Here is a 13,980-nt window from a genome sequence, read left to right on the forward strand (position 1 = left end):
GTCGTCGTGGATTCATTTCCCATTTGATGATTTTATCACCCAATGGCCGATGACCACCACGAGACCCATGCCTCTCCTCAAACCCATTGCTTTTTGGCGAGGTGTCTAGCCATGTCAAGAACCGGAGAGTATCACTAGAGCCAAATAACTACCAATAAACTCGCCGTCTGCTATGTTTTGCAGCAGGAAGATGCACGCTGGAAGAGCCTCCAACCCCTCATCTCCAAGCCCAACTGATTCCCTCTGCAACGGAGGTGACTTGGTGGCTCGTCCAGGTAGCCGCATTTCTCAATCAATGATGAGTCTCAGATCCGTAGTTTCTGGCAATCAAGCTGCAATCACCGGCGGGGAGTCAGACGCAATCGCAATCGTAATCGTGGCCGGCAAAGGCACCAACCCAAAATGGCATAGGCTGGGCGGGTGCCAGGCTGCGCTTCCCTTGCGGCCCCCCGACTAACCAGGCTGGGCCATGCGGACTCGTGATTGCCTGCTGGGGACCCGTCCACCTCGCACCTCACACCTCGCACCTCACACCTCGCACCTCACACCTCACACCTCGCACCTTCCCTCCAACGACACGCCAAGTATCTGTACCTTCCTGACTCTCTGTATCGTCGATTGGGAAAGTGCAATCGGGACAGTGGCTGTATCAATGGCACTGTAGCACTATCGTTTGTCCATTTGTCTCGCCCTGACTCTCTCTTTTCCCAATTCTCTCCTGTCAGGCAAAAGACACCCGCCTCGTCGCGTCCCTTTTGATCCCATTGATTCCATTCCGATCCCTCAAGCCGTTCTTCTCTGAGGCTGTGCTCTCTCCCCCCCACACACTCTCTCTCACACACACGTGCATTGGAGTCGGTGCTGAACAATGTGCTGAACAATGTGCTTGTCATTTCATGCTTCCGCCCCCATTGTTTGCTCTCGTATCGCCTTGTCTTCCCGCATAACTTTTCCATCTACCATTCTACCACCTTTCCCAGAAACTCAACTCTGGTGTTCTTTCGCTGGCCTTCCATTCCAGTGCCGTGCTGCCACTTCTTGCGCCAGACCCATGCCATGGCGCAGTCGCCGCTGCTTCAATGCTTGTGCCGTCGTTGACTCATTGCTCCTGTCCTGTACCCACAATGTCGCATGTCCCATCTCTCCTGTCCACTGGCGCCCACCAAAATGCTGGCTTCAAGCCTCGCGCCTCTCTGCCTCGTGAATGCCATTCAAGCCCTTCTTCCAATCATGCCTTACCGTTGGCGCATTGCCGCGCTCTAAGCCCACTGCCCCTCGTGCAACCGTCCGATCTCCATCAAGTCCTTTGGCGTCACTGGTGCCCAGAGGCTCTGAATCATTCCATCCCGCCTTGGATATAACATTCCAGCACCAAATCTCGACGCATCCTCCGGTATGCCCTTTTCCTTTCGTGCCGCCCTGCTCAGCCTTGTTCCGTCTCCCACTATCCATCGCCTTTTGTGACTGGATGGAACCCCAGGCCTCGGACAAAAGTCCAAACAAACAAGTTCCCAACGGTCTTAATCCCTCACTTCTCCCTCTGGATTGCTGGAACGTTGGAGTCCTTTTGCATCGTGCCATCTCCGCCTGAATCGAATCCACTTGCTGCCCTTCCGTGATCCAGTCATTCGCCATGCTGGCGCAGTCCGTGTTGTTGCCTGGATTCCTAGTGCTGCTGCTTAGCCATTGCCTATCACCTTCGCCACCTGATCTCCCCCTCAAAAGGGTTGTGTTATAGCGTCGTCGGGCTATGATTGGCTGTTGGTGCCTATGTCCATGTTGGAATTCAGGAAAGTGTCCCTTGTCAAGAGATATGACTCTTTTTCCTTTCCGTGGCACTGCTCGACTTGCTTCACTTTCAACCTCAGACAAGGGCTTTGTTTCCTACTTGTCGTCCATCGTCGAGGCTTTGGTTCCACACTTGCACTGTGGCTGCCTTGAGAGTGTGTCCATGCAAGTCCACCCTGCCTGGCCAGGAACCTTGGTGTTGCCTGAATTTGCCGGCTTTATATGTCCCCCCTCGCCTTCTAGAACAAACATATTTCCTTCCATCTCACCTTCAGTCAATACATGATCAAGGCCATTCACATATATCATCTTCAATATCCTGAGCAAGCCATCACTGCAAAGATAAAAACAATTCTTACCTTCAACTTCAACAACACCACCAACAACAACCACGATCATCTTCATCACCGAAAAAAAAAAAATATCACACATCGCTTACGCTTATAACATCACCTCAAACATGGGCTCTCGTCGTGGCACAATCGGCCCTCTCACCAGACCTCCTCGAGGTGACCCTCCAAAGGGAGATCCCAAGCCGAAGCCGCCAATCCACGGGGGCTGGAGCTCCAAGAAGTAGACACGATGTCTCCTGAAGACATCGAGATACAACCCGAGTCATGGAGGTCAAGCATCGGCAGGAACCACGAGGCCAAAGGCTATGATCCTGTTTGGGCCATACTTCCTCCATTCCTCTTCACCACAACTGGACAACTCTGGCGACACGTTACCGTCGCCCTTGAAGGCACATGCCATCCACACGACATGATAGTCATTGGCTTGCCTCAAAACCAACAAGATATCCCATCCGAAATTCCCCAAAAAGAGAGAAACCCAGAATCAATACCGAGCCTCGACCTCCCGCATACTCGCTGCTTCATAGCGGTATGTCAAAGTCGGAGCATTTTCATTTTCATTTTCACGGATATCATAGGCATAGCATCGGAGCAACCCAGGAACCCAGATTTCATGTTTCATTGTCCACCACTATTCTCAACATGCAGCCTTGTTTCATCAACACAACGTTAGAACTGTACATCGCTGATCGAAACCATTACTTCACGGGATGGGCTTTCGATGCTTTCTTTATGCAACACAGGAGTGAAGGGGATAAGTGAGTTGAGGTGATGTTGTAAGTAGGACAGGGAAAGGAGGGGCAGGACGGAATACTTCTACTTGCACGACCATTCTCCTCGCTTAGTGTGAAATCTGCTTTTCATTTGGAGATCCATTTGGAGATCCATGTCTGAAACACCCAGTTATGTATCAATAAATACCATCAGCCATGTGCACTATTTCTACCCGTCATCCCACGCGTACTATTACCAATCCACTGGCAATTCGGGCGTATATCACACGTGTCTTTCTCATGATCAATCAATCCTTATGGAGGGAGGGGCAACGCGGGGCAGAATGACCATTGACCGAGGTTCACCCATTGTGTTAACATCTTAGCCGTTGACATCATCCACGACCGTCCCACCCCCCTCAGTTGGTATAGGAGTGTGCTAACAAGAGACATGCCCTGCAGCCTGAGGGCCTGTTTCATCTCCTTGGGCACGAGGTATCCCGTGGTTGTGAAACACTAAATCACCTCGGTTAAATATGCCGTTCATCTACGATATCAAAAGTTGACAATCAGGTACCTAATTATCACGTGACCACTACAAGAGTAGGCTTGGCACTTCATTAGTGGAGCCCATAGCAATGCGTCACTAGTACGTATGATACCCGTCTATAGAGAGCACACTTGTGACGTGGGCCTCGTTCAGTAAGCCCGCTCCGTGCCCCGAGTTTTGTCGTGTCAACAGGGAATCGCCCCGTGCTCGGGGTGATTTTTGGCTCACTATCCTCGGGCGCCTCGGGCGTCAGGCCTTGGCGGGACGACCCGAAAGTTGCACCGCAAGACGTTCGCCGCCAGCAACCCCCATGTGGAGCAGTTTCTCAAATATGAGCTCTCGTTCCCATGCACACTTCTTACCGCACTCATCCAAGTTGATATTGGATTCAGGATCTCCTACAGCGCAACTTCGTCTACGAACACCAGCGAACCCGGACTCAAAGATACAGTACCCGAGCCATGGAAAGCCACCGATTATACCATAATCATTACTCGTTATGCTCGCTCCAGGTGCGGTACACCATTGCCATAGCTGGACCACCGCGGGATGGGCTTCCGCCAATGCAGTTCGACGAGGTCGTGGTCGACCTATTCAATGACGGCCAGTTGGACGAACACTTCCTGACGAAAGTCAACCGCAAGGGACAGGCACGTCTTCCAGTCGTGGTATCTGCTACGATGCAATACATAGCCGATCGCTTGCGGGAGAGTCCGAATGCTAACGATATCCGTTATCTATGAAGGTGCCAGCACTCACTTCGCCTACCCTTGACAAGCCGATCGCAGACAGCTTGGAAATCACCTTCTATCTACTCAAGCACTACCCTGGTTTGATGCCAAAGTCACACGAAGAAGAGAGTCTCGCGCTGCTGAAAGCCGTCCATGATTTGAATTATTTTGCCCTTTCGTTCCCCGACCGGCCCCAGGTCGTCGCAGGCTTCGTCAAGGCTATCCGAGATCGGCTTGCGAGGGACGACATCAGCGACGAGTACAGAGATGCCCTGGAATACAAGTTATCAGTGTAAGTGCTTTACACATCCCAACTCATGTTGAGAAGGACAGTTTTTCTGACGCAAACGGATCCTCGTTCCTTTCTTTAGCACCACGCGCGAAAAAGTCCAAGGCATCAAGCAAGACGCTGTTCGTGCCAATGAGGAAAAGGCACGCCATCTCCTGGAAAAGGTTGAGTCGCTACTCTCGGAAGATGCGCCCTGGCTGTTGGGGTCCAACCGACCAACCGTGCTAGATGCACATTTGGTCATCTTGTTAGGCCGCTTGCAGGACGTGGGAAGGTCCGGGATCGTATCCAACAGGCTGCTGAAGTATGCTGATGCCGCGTTTGGCACACCCGAGCTACAGGGCGTCATGCAGGGACGAAGGACCATGGTGCCAAAGTCGTAGAGGCTTCCCAGCGAACTGGGATTAGCCGCAGACCTTCGCGAATACGGAGATAGGGAAAAGGCTCTGTGATTGCTCGATACGGGGTTTTTGGGTCTTTGATAGATCGATTAATTTGGTCTTTTTGCTCACCAAAAATCAGGCCCCGAGAAGATCTCGTCCAGATAGCTTGATACCTCTCCAATCATTTTATTGTCTGTCAGGAGGCTGAAGTTGGTTGTTTCCTCGGGGAATATGTCGTTCCACATGGCAGCGTCATCCAACAGGTCCACCTGCATAGATTGCTTTGGCCATTGGGCCGCCGAGTTTGGAGTGGCTCTATTTGCATCCGATGCCAGTACCGGGTCAGTCGTCGGACCCAAACCTTGTCGTGATGTCTCGGCCATCATTTGAAGTTCTAATCCACCGGTCTGAACCTGCTGCACCTGATTACCCATATGCATGTCATTGGGTAAAGACTCAATTATGACAGGAGGATTTGGTAATGCCGCAGGTACCGACTCCCTACCGAGCGATACTGCCGGTCTCTGCTGCCCGCTGGCTTTGTGCATCAAGCCATTCAGTCCAAGTCCATCGGAGCCAGAGGCAGAATTGCCGTTCCCGACGTCTGGGCAATGGTGTTGTAGTCGTGTAGACTTATCTGCCGCAGGCGCAGGGCTCAAGAGTCGTCGTGGCTCTGCTGGGTGCCTCGAAAGGCAAACCAGCCTTCTCAGTTGAGCTTCAAGAACGACAAGGCGGTGTAGCGGGACTTCTGACATCGACCAATGCTCGACCCACTGTTTGTGTATGGCTTTCAACAGCTCAAACCTTGACTTGACAACCTCTCGTTGAGCTTCATTGATCGTCAACGCATGCTGAAGAAGTTGTACAGTTGCCGCCATCCATGCCGCGTGTGCAATGAAAGGGTTCACGTATTGGACATGCGTCTCGTGGCTACTGAACAGATGGCTGAATATCGCGTGCGAGGCCTGGAAATATCTGTCTAGGGTTTGACCTGTATTTCCCTGGCCGCTTTGACTTCTCAGGCCCAGGCCCAAGTCCTGGGCCTTTCGAAGCAGGCTCGCAGCTCCGCCTTCAAAAATTGCGTTCTTCAACGCCATCAGCTTCGCCACTTCTTGCATCAAGGCTAACTCGTACACCGCGCTTTGTGTGCGGATCGTCGACGTTCGATCCCGTTGCCCGTACTGCATCGTGCCGAAATCCAGATATTGGCCTCGGTACTTGTACTTGGAAGGTATGCTAAGGGCACACAGCTGGATTGCATTCATCAACCTCTCAAGGAAAAGTCGGTTGTCGCTGGCATATTGTTCCCCGCCCAATGTAGGTTCCTTTGTAACAACTGCCCCATTGCCTACGCGAGAAGAGAAGGCATGTCCTTCTGCCATCAACGAGTTTAGCACGATAAACCATGCTTTGGGCGACTCATTGCCACTTGCTTGAAGCTCCTGAGACCGAGATACCAGGCCTGGGTGAAGAAAACAACTGTTTTGTGGTTGCGACTGGAGCCAGTTTTCGTCGGGCGCAGGGAGCCAGACCTGAGTCGAGCTCCAAGAGATCGTGCACGGAAGGCGGTAAAGCACAGAGGCGAAGACATCCATTTCCCATATGGCCCACCACGTGCGCCGACGCTCTTCGTCTTCGCACCACCTTTCTGGTGCTTGTTTGGTGACTTCGAAATCCCGCCCCTTGTCGATTGTATGCAGGCCCAGCTCATATGCTATGCGGATGCAAAGGCCCATGGAGCGCCAGGCACGCCCACGGACGCGCCGAATCAGTAACCAATGCGTCACCAGGACCAAAGCCTGAAGCACGCACAATGGAGGCGGGTCATCTCCGCATTCCGCAACGGCCGCATCAACCCAAAACACAGCCTGGTCATTGTATTGTGAGGAAGACAAAGTTGCGTCCGGATCCCTTACAAAGCCGGTAGTGGTATTCCCATTGCCAAACTCCATCGACTTCCGTGAAAAGGCAAATATCGCGGCCAGGAGCGCTTTCAGATGTACGTCGCTGCCTATCTTGCCAAGGGTCGCCCGAAAATGCAATTCTCGGAACAGCGTGAAGGCAGTAAATGTTGCAAAGAATATGCTCAACCTATCATCGATCCGAACCGGCATGTCAGCATAGATCCACTACAGCCTTCATTTGTGTCACCCCTGTTGGGCTTGATGTATAGTATGTCACGAGAAACGTAGCACAGAAATCGGGGCCATGGCCCGCTTACATGTTACTCAGGCCGTCTTCCGTCACCCCCAGAGCACGACAGGCACATATCAGTGGCGCTACTTCGTCACTGGTGCCAGTGGTGGCGGGATGGTTCACGATCGAATTCGGGCGGTCTAACGCGCAAGCCTCGTGCGAAGGGTGGATGATATAGGAGATGCTTTGGATGTCGTCAAACTGCGGGTCTGTTATCGTGTTTGAGGCGCGCTGCGTGTTCGGCGTCGCGTCGTCGTCGTCGTCGTCGTCGTGCCCTGGAGTGCCCTGGACGGACGGCGGCGCAATGTCGCCTTCTCGCGTAGAGATACTCTGAATGCTTTCGTCCCGGCTCGTGGGACCTGGACGTGACGCCCCCTGATTTTTCCCCTGACCCGGTGCATTCGTTCGGGGCCCTCTACGAACGCTACCGAGCTTCGGACCAGGTTTCTTGATTTCGTCGGGGTATTTGCAGTGGTGCTGACCGCGCTGGCATTGAGAGCAATCGGGGACTTCTCTGCCACACCTCACCTTGCGCTTTCGACAGCTGAAGCACGTTATTCTTGCGCGGCTGGTGTCCGGCATAACTAGAGGTACGGCAAAGAGCCAGAAGATATTATGGACGAAAAGGTGGATAATCCGGGATGTGGATTTACAGTTTCTAAGTCGTTCTGGAAGCGGGGGATGGCGATTGCTTCTCCGCTTGTTCCACATGTCCCACAATGTCGGGTACCCGCTGTTGGTGGCATGCGGAAGATTTAGCAGCACAATTAGGCCGATGCTTGGCAGCCAATGATAATTAGGCCGAGACACTTTGATTACTGTATGCAAAAAGGACCCACACCTCAAGCACAAGCCGATGGCACTAAGCCGGCGTTCGGAACATGTCTAAGAAGTGGACTTTGAAACCTAAGTGATTGTTGAAAAAATAGCGTTATAAGAGCCAAACAACTCGACCCCCTCAAGAGGAGGGCTAGCAGGCAAGGCTAGGCGCATTGGCGGGAGTCCTAGACCACAGAAGAACGGCCTCGATCCTGATGGATATCGCATGTGTGGCTAGCTAAAAAATGATATCTATACTGGTATCGGCATCGCGCTGGGCTTAAAGACTACCCAGAAGTACCCCTTAAACCACAACAGGATCCGGCCCTTACAATTGACCATATTGAGAAGCATATTTCATCAAATCTTGTCTTCCAGAAACTTCCTGATCGTATCTGTTGTTTCCTTCGGCGACTCTAAGGTCCAAAAGTGTCCTCCGGGAATGTATTGAACAGTCACCTTCTCCGCGTTTGGGATGTATTCGCGGGCATTTTCGTAAAACTCTCGCGGTTGGCTTTTACTGTCGAAGCCTTGCATGATTAGGACGGGGCATTTCCAGGCCGCAAGGAGATGGTTGCGGCGCTGTAGCCATTCCTGTCGGAACGTCGACGAGTTGAAATACCGTGGAACGGCACGGGTAATCCCAGGATGCGAGAATTCTTGTATGACGCGTTCCATCTCTGGCTTCGGGATAGGCTTCTGGCCACTGACCCAATTGTGAACCCAGATGACGAACTTGGTGGGGTTCTCCATGATGCCTGTCCAGGGGGCGTCTTTGAAGAGGTCTCCCTGGGGAGCCACTAGAGGGTTGAAGTGGTGGAGATGTTGTTCGCCGCGAAGGTAGCGAGTAACATAGTCAGGATTCTTAGCGACAATGAAATCGCCCTGCACGGTGCCCCGGTCGTGAGTCACGAGGTTGAATTGCTTGATTCCAATCAATTGAAGCATTGCGAAAAGCTGGTCGGCAGCGCCTTCGTGGCGATAGTCACCAGCTCCTTTCTCGGATTGCCCGTAGCCCTTTAAATCCACGGCGATACATCGGTACGCGTCTGCTAGGGAAGCCATTTGGTGGTGCCATTGATACCACGCATCGGGAATACCATGGAGGAAGACCACCACTTCCCCTCCGGTAGGACCGGCCTCCACATAATGCCATTGAACAACTTCATGGTCGCCGGGTCCGGAGGTAAAGTGGTGTGTAAACAGTTTCCCATCTAACACTTCCGTGTCGCCTTCTTTGTCTGCTGGTCGAGGCTTCACGTGTCCAAAAGCGGCTGTCTCACGCTCAATCTTCTCCTCGTCTGGCATGAAGCTGTCCACGATCTTCTGTGCTCTCTCCGGCAACCGTGTGTACTCCAACGTTGAGGGCTGTGCCATTGCTGCGGATAGTGAGCCTGACGCCGATGCTGAATCTGAAGATGATTGATTTTTTGGAACCTTTGTCAATAGCCAGAGACTTTCAACTCCCCAGTGGGCGCTTAGACTTCATAAAAGAAATAGACGGATCCGATTTTCTTCCCGACGAGCTACACTTATTATACTCGGTCCCCGGGTTTCAGTCTTTCGGGCGTGAGTGACTCAGGACACGGAGTTACTAGATGCTAGGCCAGCGATCAACGGACTAACAACGGGCAAAATGAGGTCACACGCCCTTTCGCACTGGGGAAGAAGAACGACTGCACTGGTGCCCCATCAGACGTACCGACGTATATGACGTGGAGAAATGGTACGCCCGTGCTTTCTTACGCGAATGCTGAGGGATTATGTTATTTGAATGAGATTATACTACGGCTAGAGAGCTAAGTCTATGGTGGCTCGGTCTAATCGCCCACGGGAGCTCAACCGCCTGCGAAACCAACCGCCTCTCTCGACATCCCGGCACAATTCTTGAATTTTCCACTCTCCACCCTGAGACCCCTGGTTTTCGGTAGTTTGACAGAGCAAATGTCAACATCTCTTGCACCCTCGAGTAGTACGCCGTCGCCATCGCGAGTTTGGCAATGGCAATCAGACTGACGGGAGTGATCTCGGATGGGCTCACTCACAGAGCCTTAAAGGGGTCAGAAGCTGGCATTCAAATCTGTCCGAGCATAGCTTTCAGATACGTCCCTCGGTCTGACTCCATCCCTGCTCCCAGATCCCCGCGTCTCCAGATCTGCCGTGTTCGCGATACCTCAAACCCCTAGAAAAGCAGAGGAGCCTATCATCCCAATCATGGTCGCTAGATCACACATACGAACCTCCTTGGAGAAAGAAACGTCTGCGCTTCTCTACCTGCACTCAACGCCAACTTGCCGCATAATGATTCCCGTGCAAGATCCAATCTCTGTAGTACAGCTTGCACGCCAGATAATTCTTGATGGGCTCCCGACTATCTTGATGATAAGTGCATACTGGTAAGAGCCCATAGCCCCCTTCCATCGTCCAACTGCGTGGCTTGACATGTCCAAATGATACAACTTCCTGGCGGTCGATGTGATGGGCGATCTAGTATTTGACGAACCGTTCGGATGTCTCGACAGCGGCGGATACAACCCTTGGGTTGAAATCATTTTCTTAGGATTTAGACTTGATTCATATATGCAAGCAACAAAGCGACATCCCTGGACGATGCCATTCATGAAGTTCCTTCTGCCGCACGATCTGATCCGGAAACAGCTTGATCGCCAGAAAATGAGCTTCGAACAAGCGAAGCAATGCGCGGAGCTTGGTTCCAAAGATCGTCCTGACTTGATGTCCTATGTGCTGTGTGCCAACCAGGAGCAACGGCTAACGTTGGACGAGATGCCGAGAAAATGCCAACCTGCTCATCGTCGCTGGCAGCGAGACTACAGCAACATTGCTGGGTGGCACAACCTTCTGGCTGCTCAAGAGCCCAAAAGCGTACCAGAAGTTGATCCAGGAGACCCGAAATACTTCCAAACGGGAATCAGACATTACCATGCAGAAGGTATCGCAGCTTCTGTTTCTGCTTGCCTCGCTCAGAGAAGGCCTTCGCATGTACCATCCTATTCCTTCTGGTGTTCCACGAGGCGTTTTAGACGGAGGCTCCTTTGTCGATGGTATTTGGCTGCCTGAACAGGTATCAGACTATGTCCCTTTTTGTCTTGAGTACGGGCTGACATCGAGAAGAAAACAGTGTCTGCCCCCAACTGAATGATGTACCATTGTGCCTCGAAGTTTGCACTTCCGAACTCGTTTATCCCCGAACAATAGCTAGATAACCCTCGTTTCGCCAATAATCATTCCGAAGCCCTCCAGCCATTTTGGTACGGCCCACGAAACTATCTAGAAATGAAGTAACTTTCCAAATCGCACTCGCGTCGCGAGCATTATTAGTATACTAGTACTATACTAATAGACCCTAGCCTGATAATATGATATAGCCTTATTCTCCGTCGGCTAACTTCTACACAGTATAGGTATCCTTATTCTTTAGCGACCTTTTAGTCACCTACTCTATCACATATATGTATATTACTACCCTTACCATAGATTAAAGGCGTCGAGACTTTAAGGCTTACTACGGCTGGAACTACTAATAAGAAGATACTACCCGCTCGTCCATTGCGCTTAGAAACACCACGGACTTCCCAGGATTATCGCCTCCGACCGAGGAACGCAGTTTACACATGGCGCAAAAGGGACATCATAGCCACTAGAAACCCGCGGAATGAAAGGATTTTTGGGGTGGCAATGGCTGACTATACTTCAATACCGGCTTACAGCTGATTCCTCGGTATAATTTGCCTCTATGTATCTTGACATTTGCAGAGCTTGGTTTGGCAGAGCATGTGCAGCTAGGGATGGCACGCCGGCCCCAACGTCAGCTACCCGCTATACTCTTGCCAATTTCCTCGATTATACCCGCAATGGAAAGCACCGTGAATATGCTTTTATTCTAGGTAATCATCGCCCAACAGCGCCGTACCAGCAAAGACCTAATAGACCTCCGGTCACGATAGCTACAGGAGCGGGGACTTTGAACCACGCATTGCCAGCGTATGTGAGAGTGGTGACTACTACCCACCAAGGATCTTCACCTAGACTCTGTCCGCTTGAACTCTCTTGCGTCAGGTAGCCTATCTCCCACAGCCGGTAGACTGCGGTAAACACGAGTCCAACAGCGGCGGCATTGATCCCGCGCAACAGACTGATCACGATCGGCTTATGCCTCAAGGTCCCCCACAAACTCTGGAACCCCACGGCCAGTGTGATCCCCGGCGTGAAAATACCCATAAAGCCGAGGAAAGCACCCAGGACGGTGGAGTGAGGCGTGCCCAGAACGGCAAGCGCTCCCAAGTAGACGGCAAAATTGAAGTTCGGGCCAGGGAATGCTTGGATGATGGCAAGGCCGATCAAGAAGTCTCGCGTGGAGACCCAGCCGGGCTGAACGACGTATTCGCGCAGAAGCGGGATCACGACAGGACCACCGCCGAAAATGATGGTACCGGCAAGATACATGTTGGCAAAGAGATCAAGCGGTCTCGCTGGATTTTTAACAACTCCTCGGGCAACGAGGATGGCGATGAACGAGGCTGGATTGGGTCAGTTCTGAGAACTCTCTAGCAGACAGAACAGACTTACCAAAAAATGCGGCAATGATAGTCAAACCAATTGTTACTGGTATCGCATATGACTTCATATCTGTTCGGTCAACATCTTGAGTTATACGTGGTGCCTCGGTCTTCGGGCCGGGTTTGGTATGCGAGCTTGTCTGTGCTGCATGTCTCCGTTGAATACCAGGACCTTCCTGGCTCGGCGTAGTGTTTCTTTCAGCAAGATCGGCTGGCTCGTTCGCTTCGATAGACGCAGGTTCGGGGTGCTCAGGTGGCTGAGATTGCTCACGCTTCCTGGCCGCCCGTTTAGCCTTAATTTTTCCAACTTGTTGCTGAAGCCACAAATCCCAGATAACAGTGGCAATTCCGCCGGCGATGATGAGAGCCGGGAAGTACCATAATGCCGTATAGCATAGACCTGCACAAGCGCCAAAAATTACCAGTATACGAGTGATCTGGTCCTTTATAGCTTTCTCTGCGAGCTAGCTTACGTTAGAAGAAAGAGGCCAATGGGGAGAAGAGCTGTCGGAGGTGACTTGCCTGGACAGCAGCAAGCGCGACAATTCCCACTGTCGATGCATTCAATCCAGAAAGGAAAGCGTACGCAACAGCAGGGAGAACCTCATTGATCTGACGAACCCCCAAGGACAGGCAAAACATGCCGATTGCTCCTGGCAGACTGCGCGGCAAGGGTTAGGTTTGTATAATGACTAGGGGGAAGACCAATACTAACCTCCAAGTCAGGAAAGCAAGTAGTGCGGGGAGTATGCCCGCATGTATCAGAACGATACAGAATAACATCTTCGTGCTACCAGGCCCGGGTAAGGCTTGACAGATTGCGAACAGTTCTTGATACTAAGCAACTGTTACCATACAGAGCACCACCACGCAAGCCGGCAAATAGACACTCGACTTACCACTTGTTCGTCAATCCATGGGATTCGGCCATGTGTTCCTTGCACAAATCGACGATGTTCAATTTGGAAGTGGACAGGGGGCCCCCCAAACGCCGTAAACCCGAGATCCCAAGTTCTGGTGATCACATCTCCCATGCGCCAGAAAAATTTATCGGTGTTGGCAAGATATGCATTATTTTGGTCGCGCGAGTAGTCGCGCACTGCGCGAAAAGCTGAGAGAAGAGGCATGTCGATGCTGTTGACGGTAGCAATGGAGTTTGAGGATTCAAGACTCATCGGCATTTTTATATTGCGAATTTGTGACGTAAATTTGGCAATAGTGATTCAACCAATGAATAACGGAAATCGCATGCACGTGCACGCCAACGACATCTCGGCAAGAGTCTGATTTCTTGGCATCAGCCTGAGCCGGATCACGGGGTTTTCCGGGAATCTTGCTGCCCGCAGTAAACTGATGCACGACGATGTTAGTGATGGACTCTATCGTTCGAAAGCCGTCTAGCAAGATCATCACAACTAGCATCAGTACTTTTCGAACATTCGGTAGTGCTGTGATACTAAACCTGAGCGTTACTAAGGGCAGCTCAGAAACCACAACTATGCCCGGTAGCAGAGTCTTCCTCTTGCGACATGCTGAATCCCGGCACAACGTTGACAAAATTTTTGAACGGCTTGACCCTAC

The 13,980-nt window shown here is 51.8% G+C and overlaps 5 protein-coding genes across 5 annotated transcripts; 2 read left to right on the forward strand and 3 right to left on the reverse strand.

The window, feature by feature from the left end:
• Positions 1 to 3,862: 3,862 nt before the first annotated feature.
• A1O9_12547 (uncharacterized protein) lies at positions 3,863 to 4,795 on the forward strand (the record flags this gene model as incomplete). The annotated part of the gene is made up of 3 exons (XM_013398534.1): positions 3,863 to 4,066; positions 4,150 to 4,427; positions 4,507 to 4,795. Coding segments are annotated over 3 exons (771 nt in total), but the record flags the coding sequence as incomplete, so codon positions are not given.
• Positions 4,796 to 4,932: 137 nt separating this feature from the next.
• Positions 4,933 to 6,921, reverse strand: A1O9_12548 (uncharacterized protein; the record flags this gene model as incomplete). The annotated part of the gene is made up of 1 exon (XM_013398535.1): positions 4,933 to 6,921. The coding sequence occupies one exon, from the start codon at positions 6,919 to 6,921 to the stop codon at positions 4,933 to 4,935; it is 1,989 nt and encodes a 662-aa protein (XP_013253989.1).
• Positions 6,922 to 8,182: 1,261 nt separating this feature from the next.
• A1O9_12549 (uncharacterized protein) lies at positions 8,183 to 9,199 on the reverse strand (the record flags this gene model as incomplete). The annotated part of the gene is made up of 1 exon (XM_013398536.1): positions 8,183 to 9,199. One exon carries the CDS (start codon positions 9,197 to 9,199, stop codon positions 8,183 to 8,185), a length of 1,017 nt encoding a protein of 338 aa, XP_013253990.1.
• Positions 9,200 to 10,279: 1,080 nt separating this feature from the next.
• Positions 10,280 to 10,910, forward strand: A1O9_12550 (uncharacterized protein). Its single transcript, XM_013398537.1, has one exon. It carries the CDS (start codon positions 10,301 to 10,303, stop codon positions 10,898 to 10,900), a length of 600 nt encoding a protein of 199 aa, XP_013253991.1. The 5' UTR covers positions 10,280 to 10,300; the 3' UTR covers positions 10,901 to 10,910.
• An 821-nt stretch (positions 10,911 to 11,731) lies between these two features.
• Positions 11,732 to 13,526, reverse strand: A1O9_12551 (uncharacterized protein; the record flags this gene model as incomplete). Its single annotated transcript, XM_013398538.1, has 5 exons — positions 11,732 to 12,360; positions 12,410 to 12,856; positions 12,918 to 13,060; positions 13,115 to 13,236; positions 13,299 to 13,526. 5 exons carry the CDS (start codon positions 13,524 to 13,526, stop codon positions 11,732 to 11,734), a joined length of 1,569 nt encoding a protein of 522 aa, XP_013253992.1.
• Positions 13,527 to 13,980: the final 454 nt, after the last annotated feature.

The sequence above is a fragment of the Exophiala aquamarina genome (genome assembly GCF_000709125.1).
Source record: "Exophiala aquamarina CBS 119918 chromosome Unknown aczIA-supercont1.24, whole genome shotgun sequence".
In the NCBI taxonomy this organism is placed as follows: domain Eukaryota; kingdom Fungi; phylum Ascomycota; class Eurotiomycetes; order Chaetothyriales; family Herpotrichiellaceae; genus Exophiala; species Exophiala aquamarina.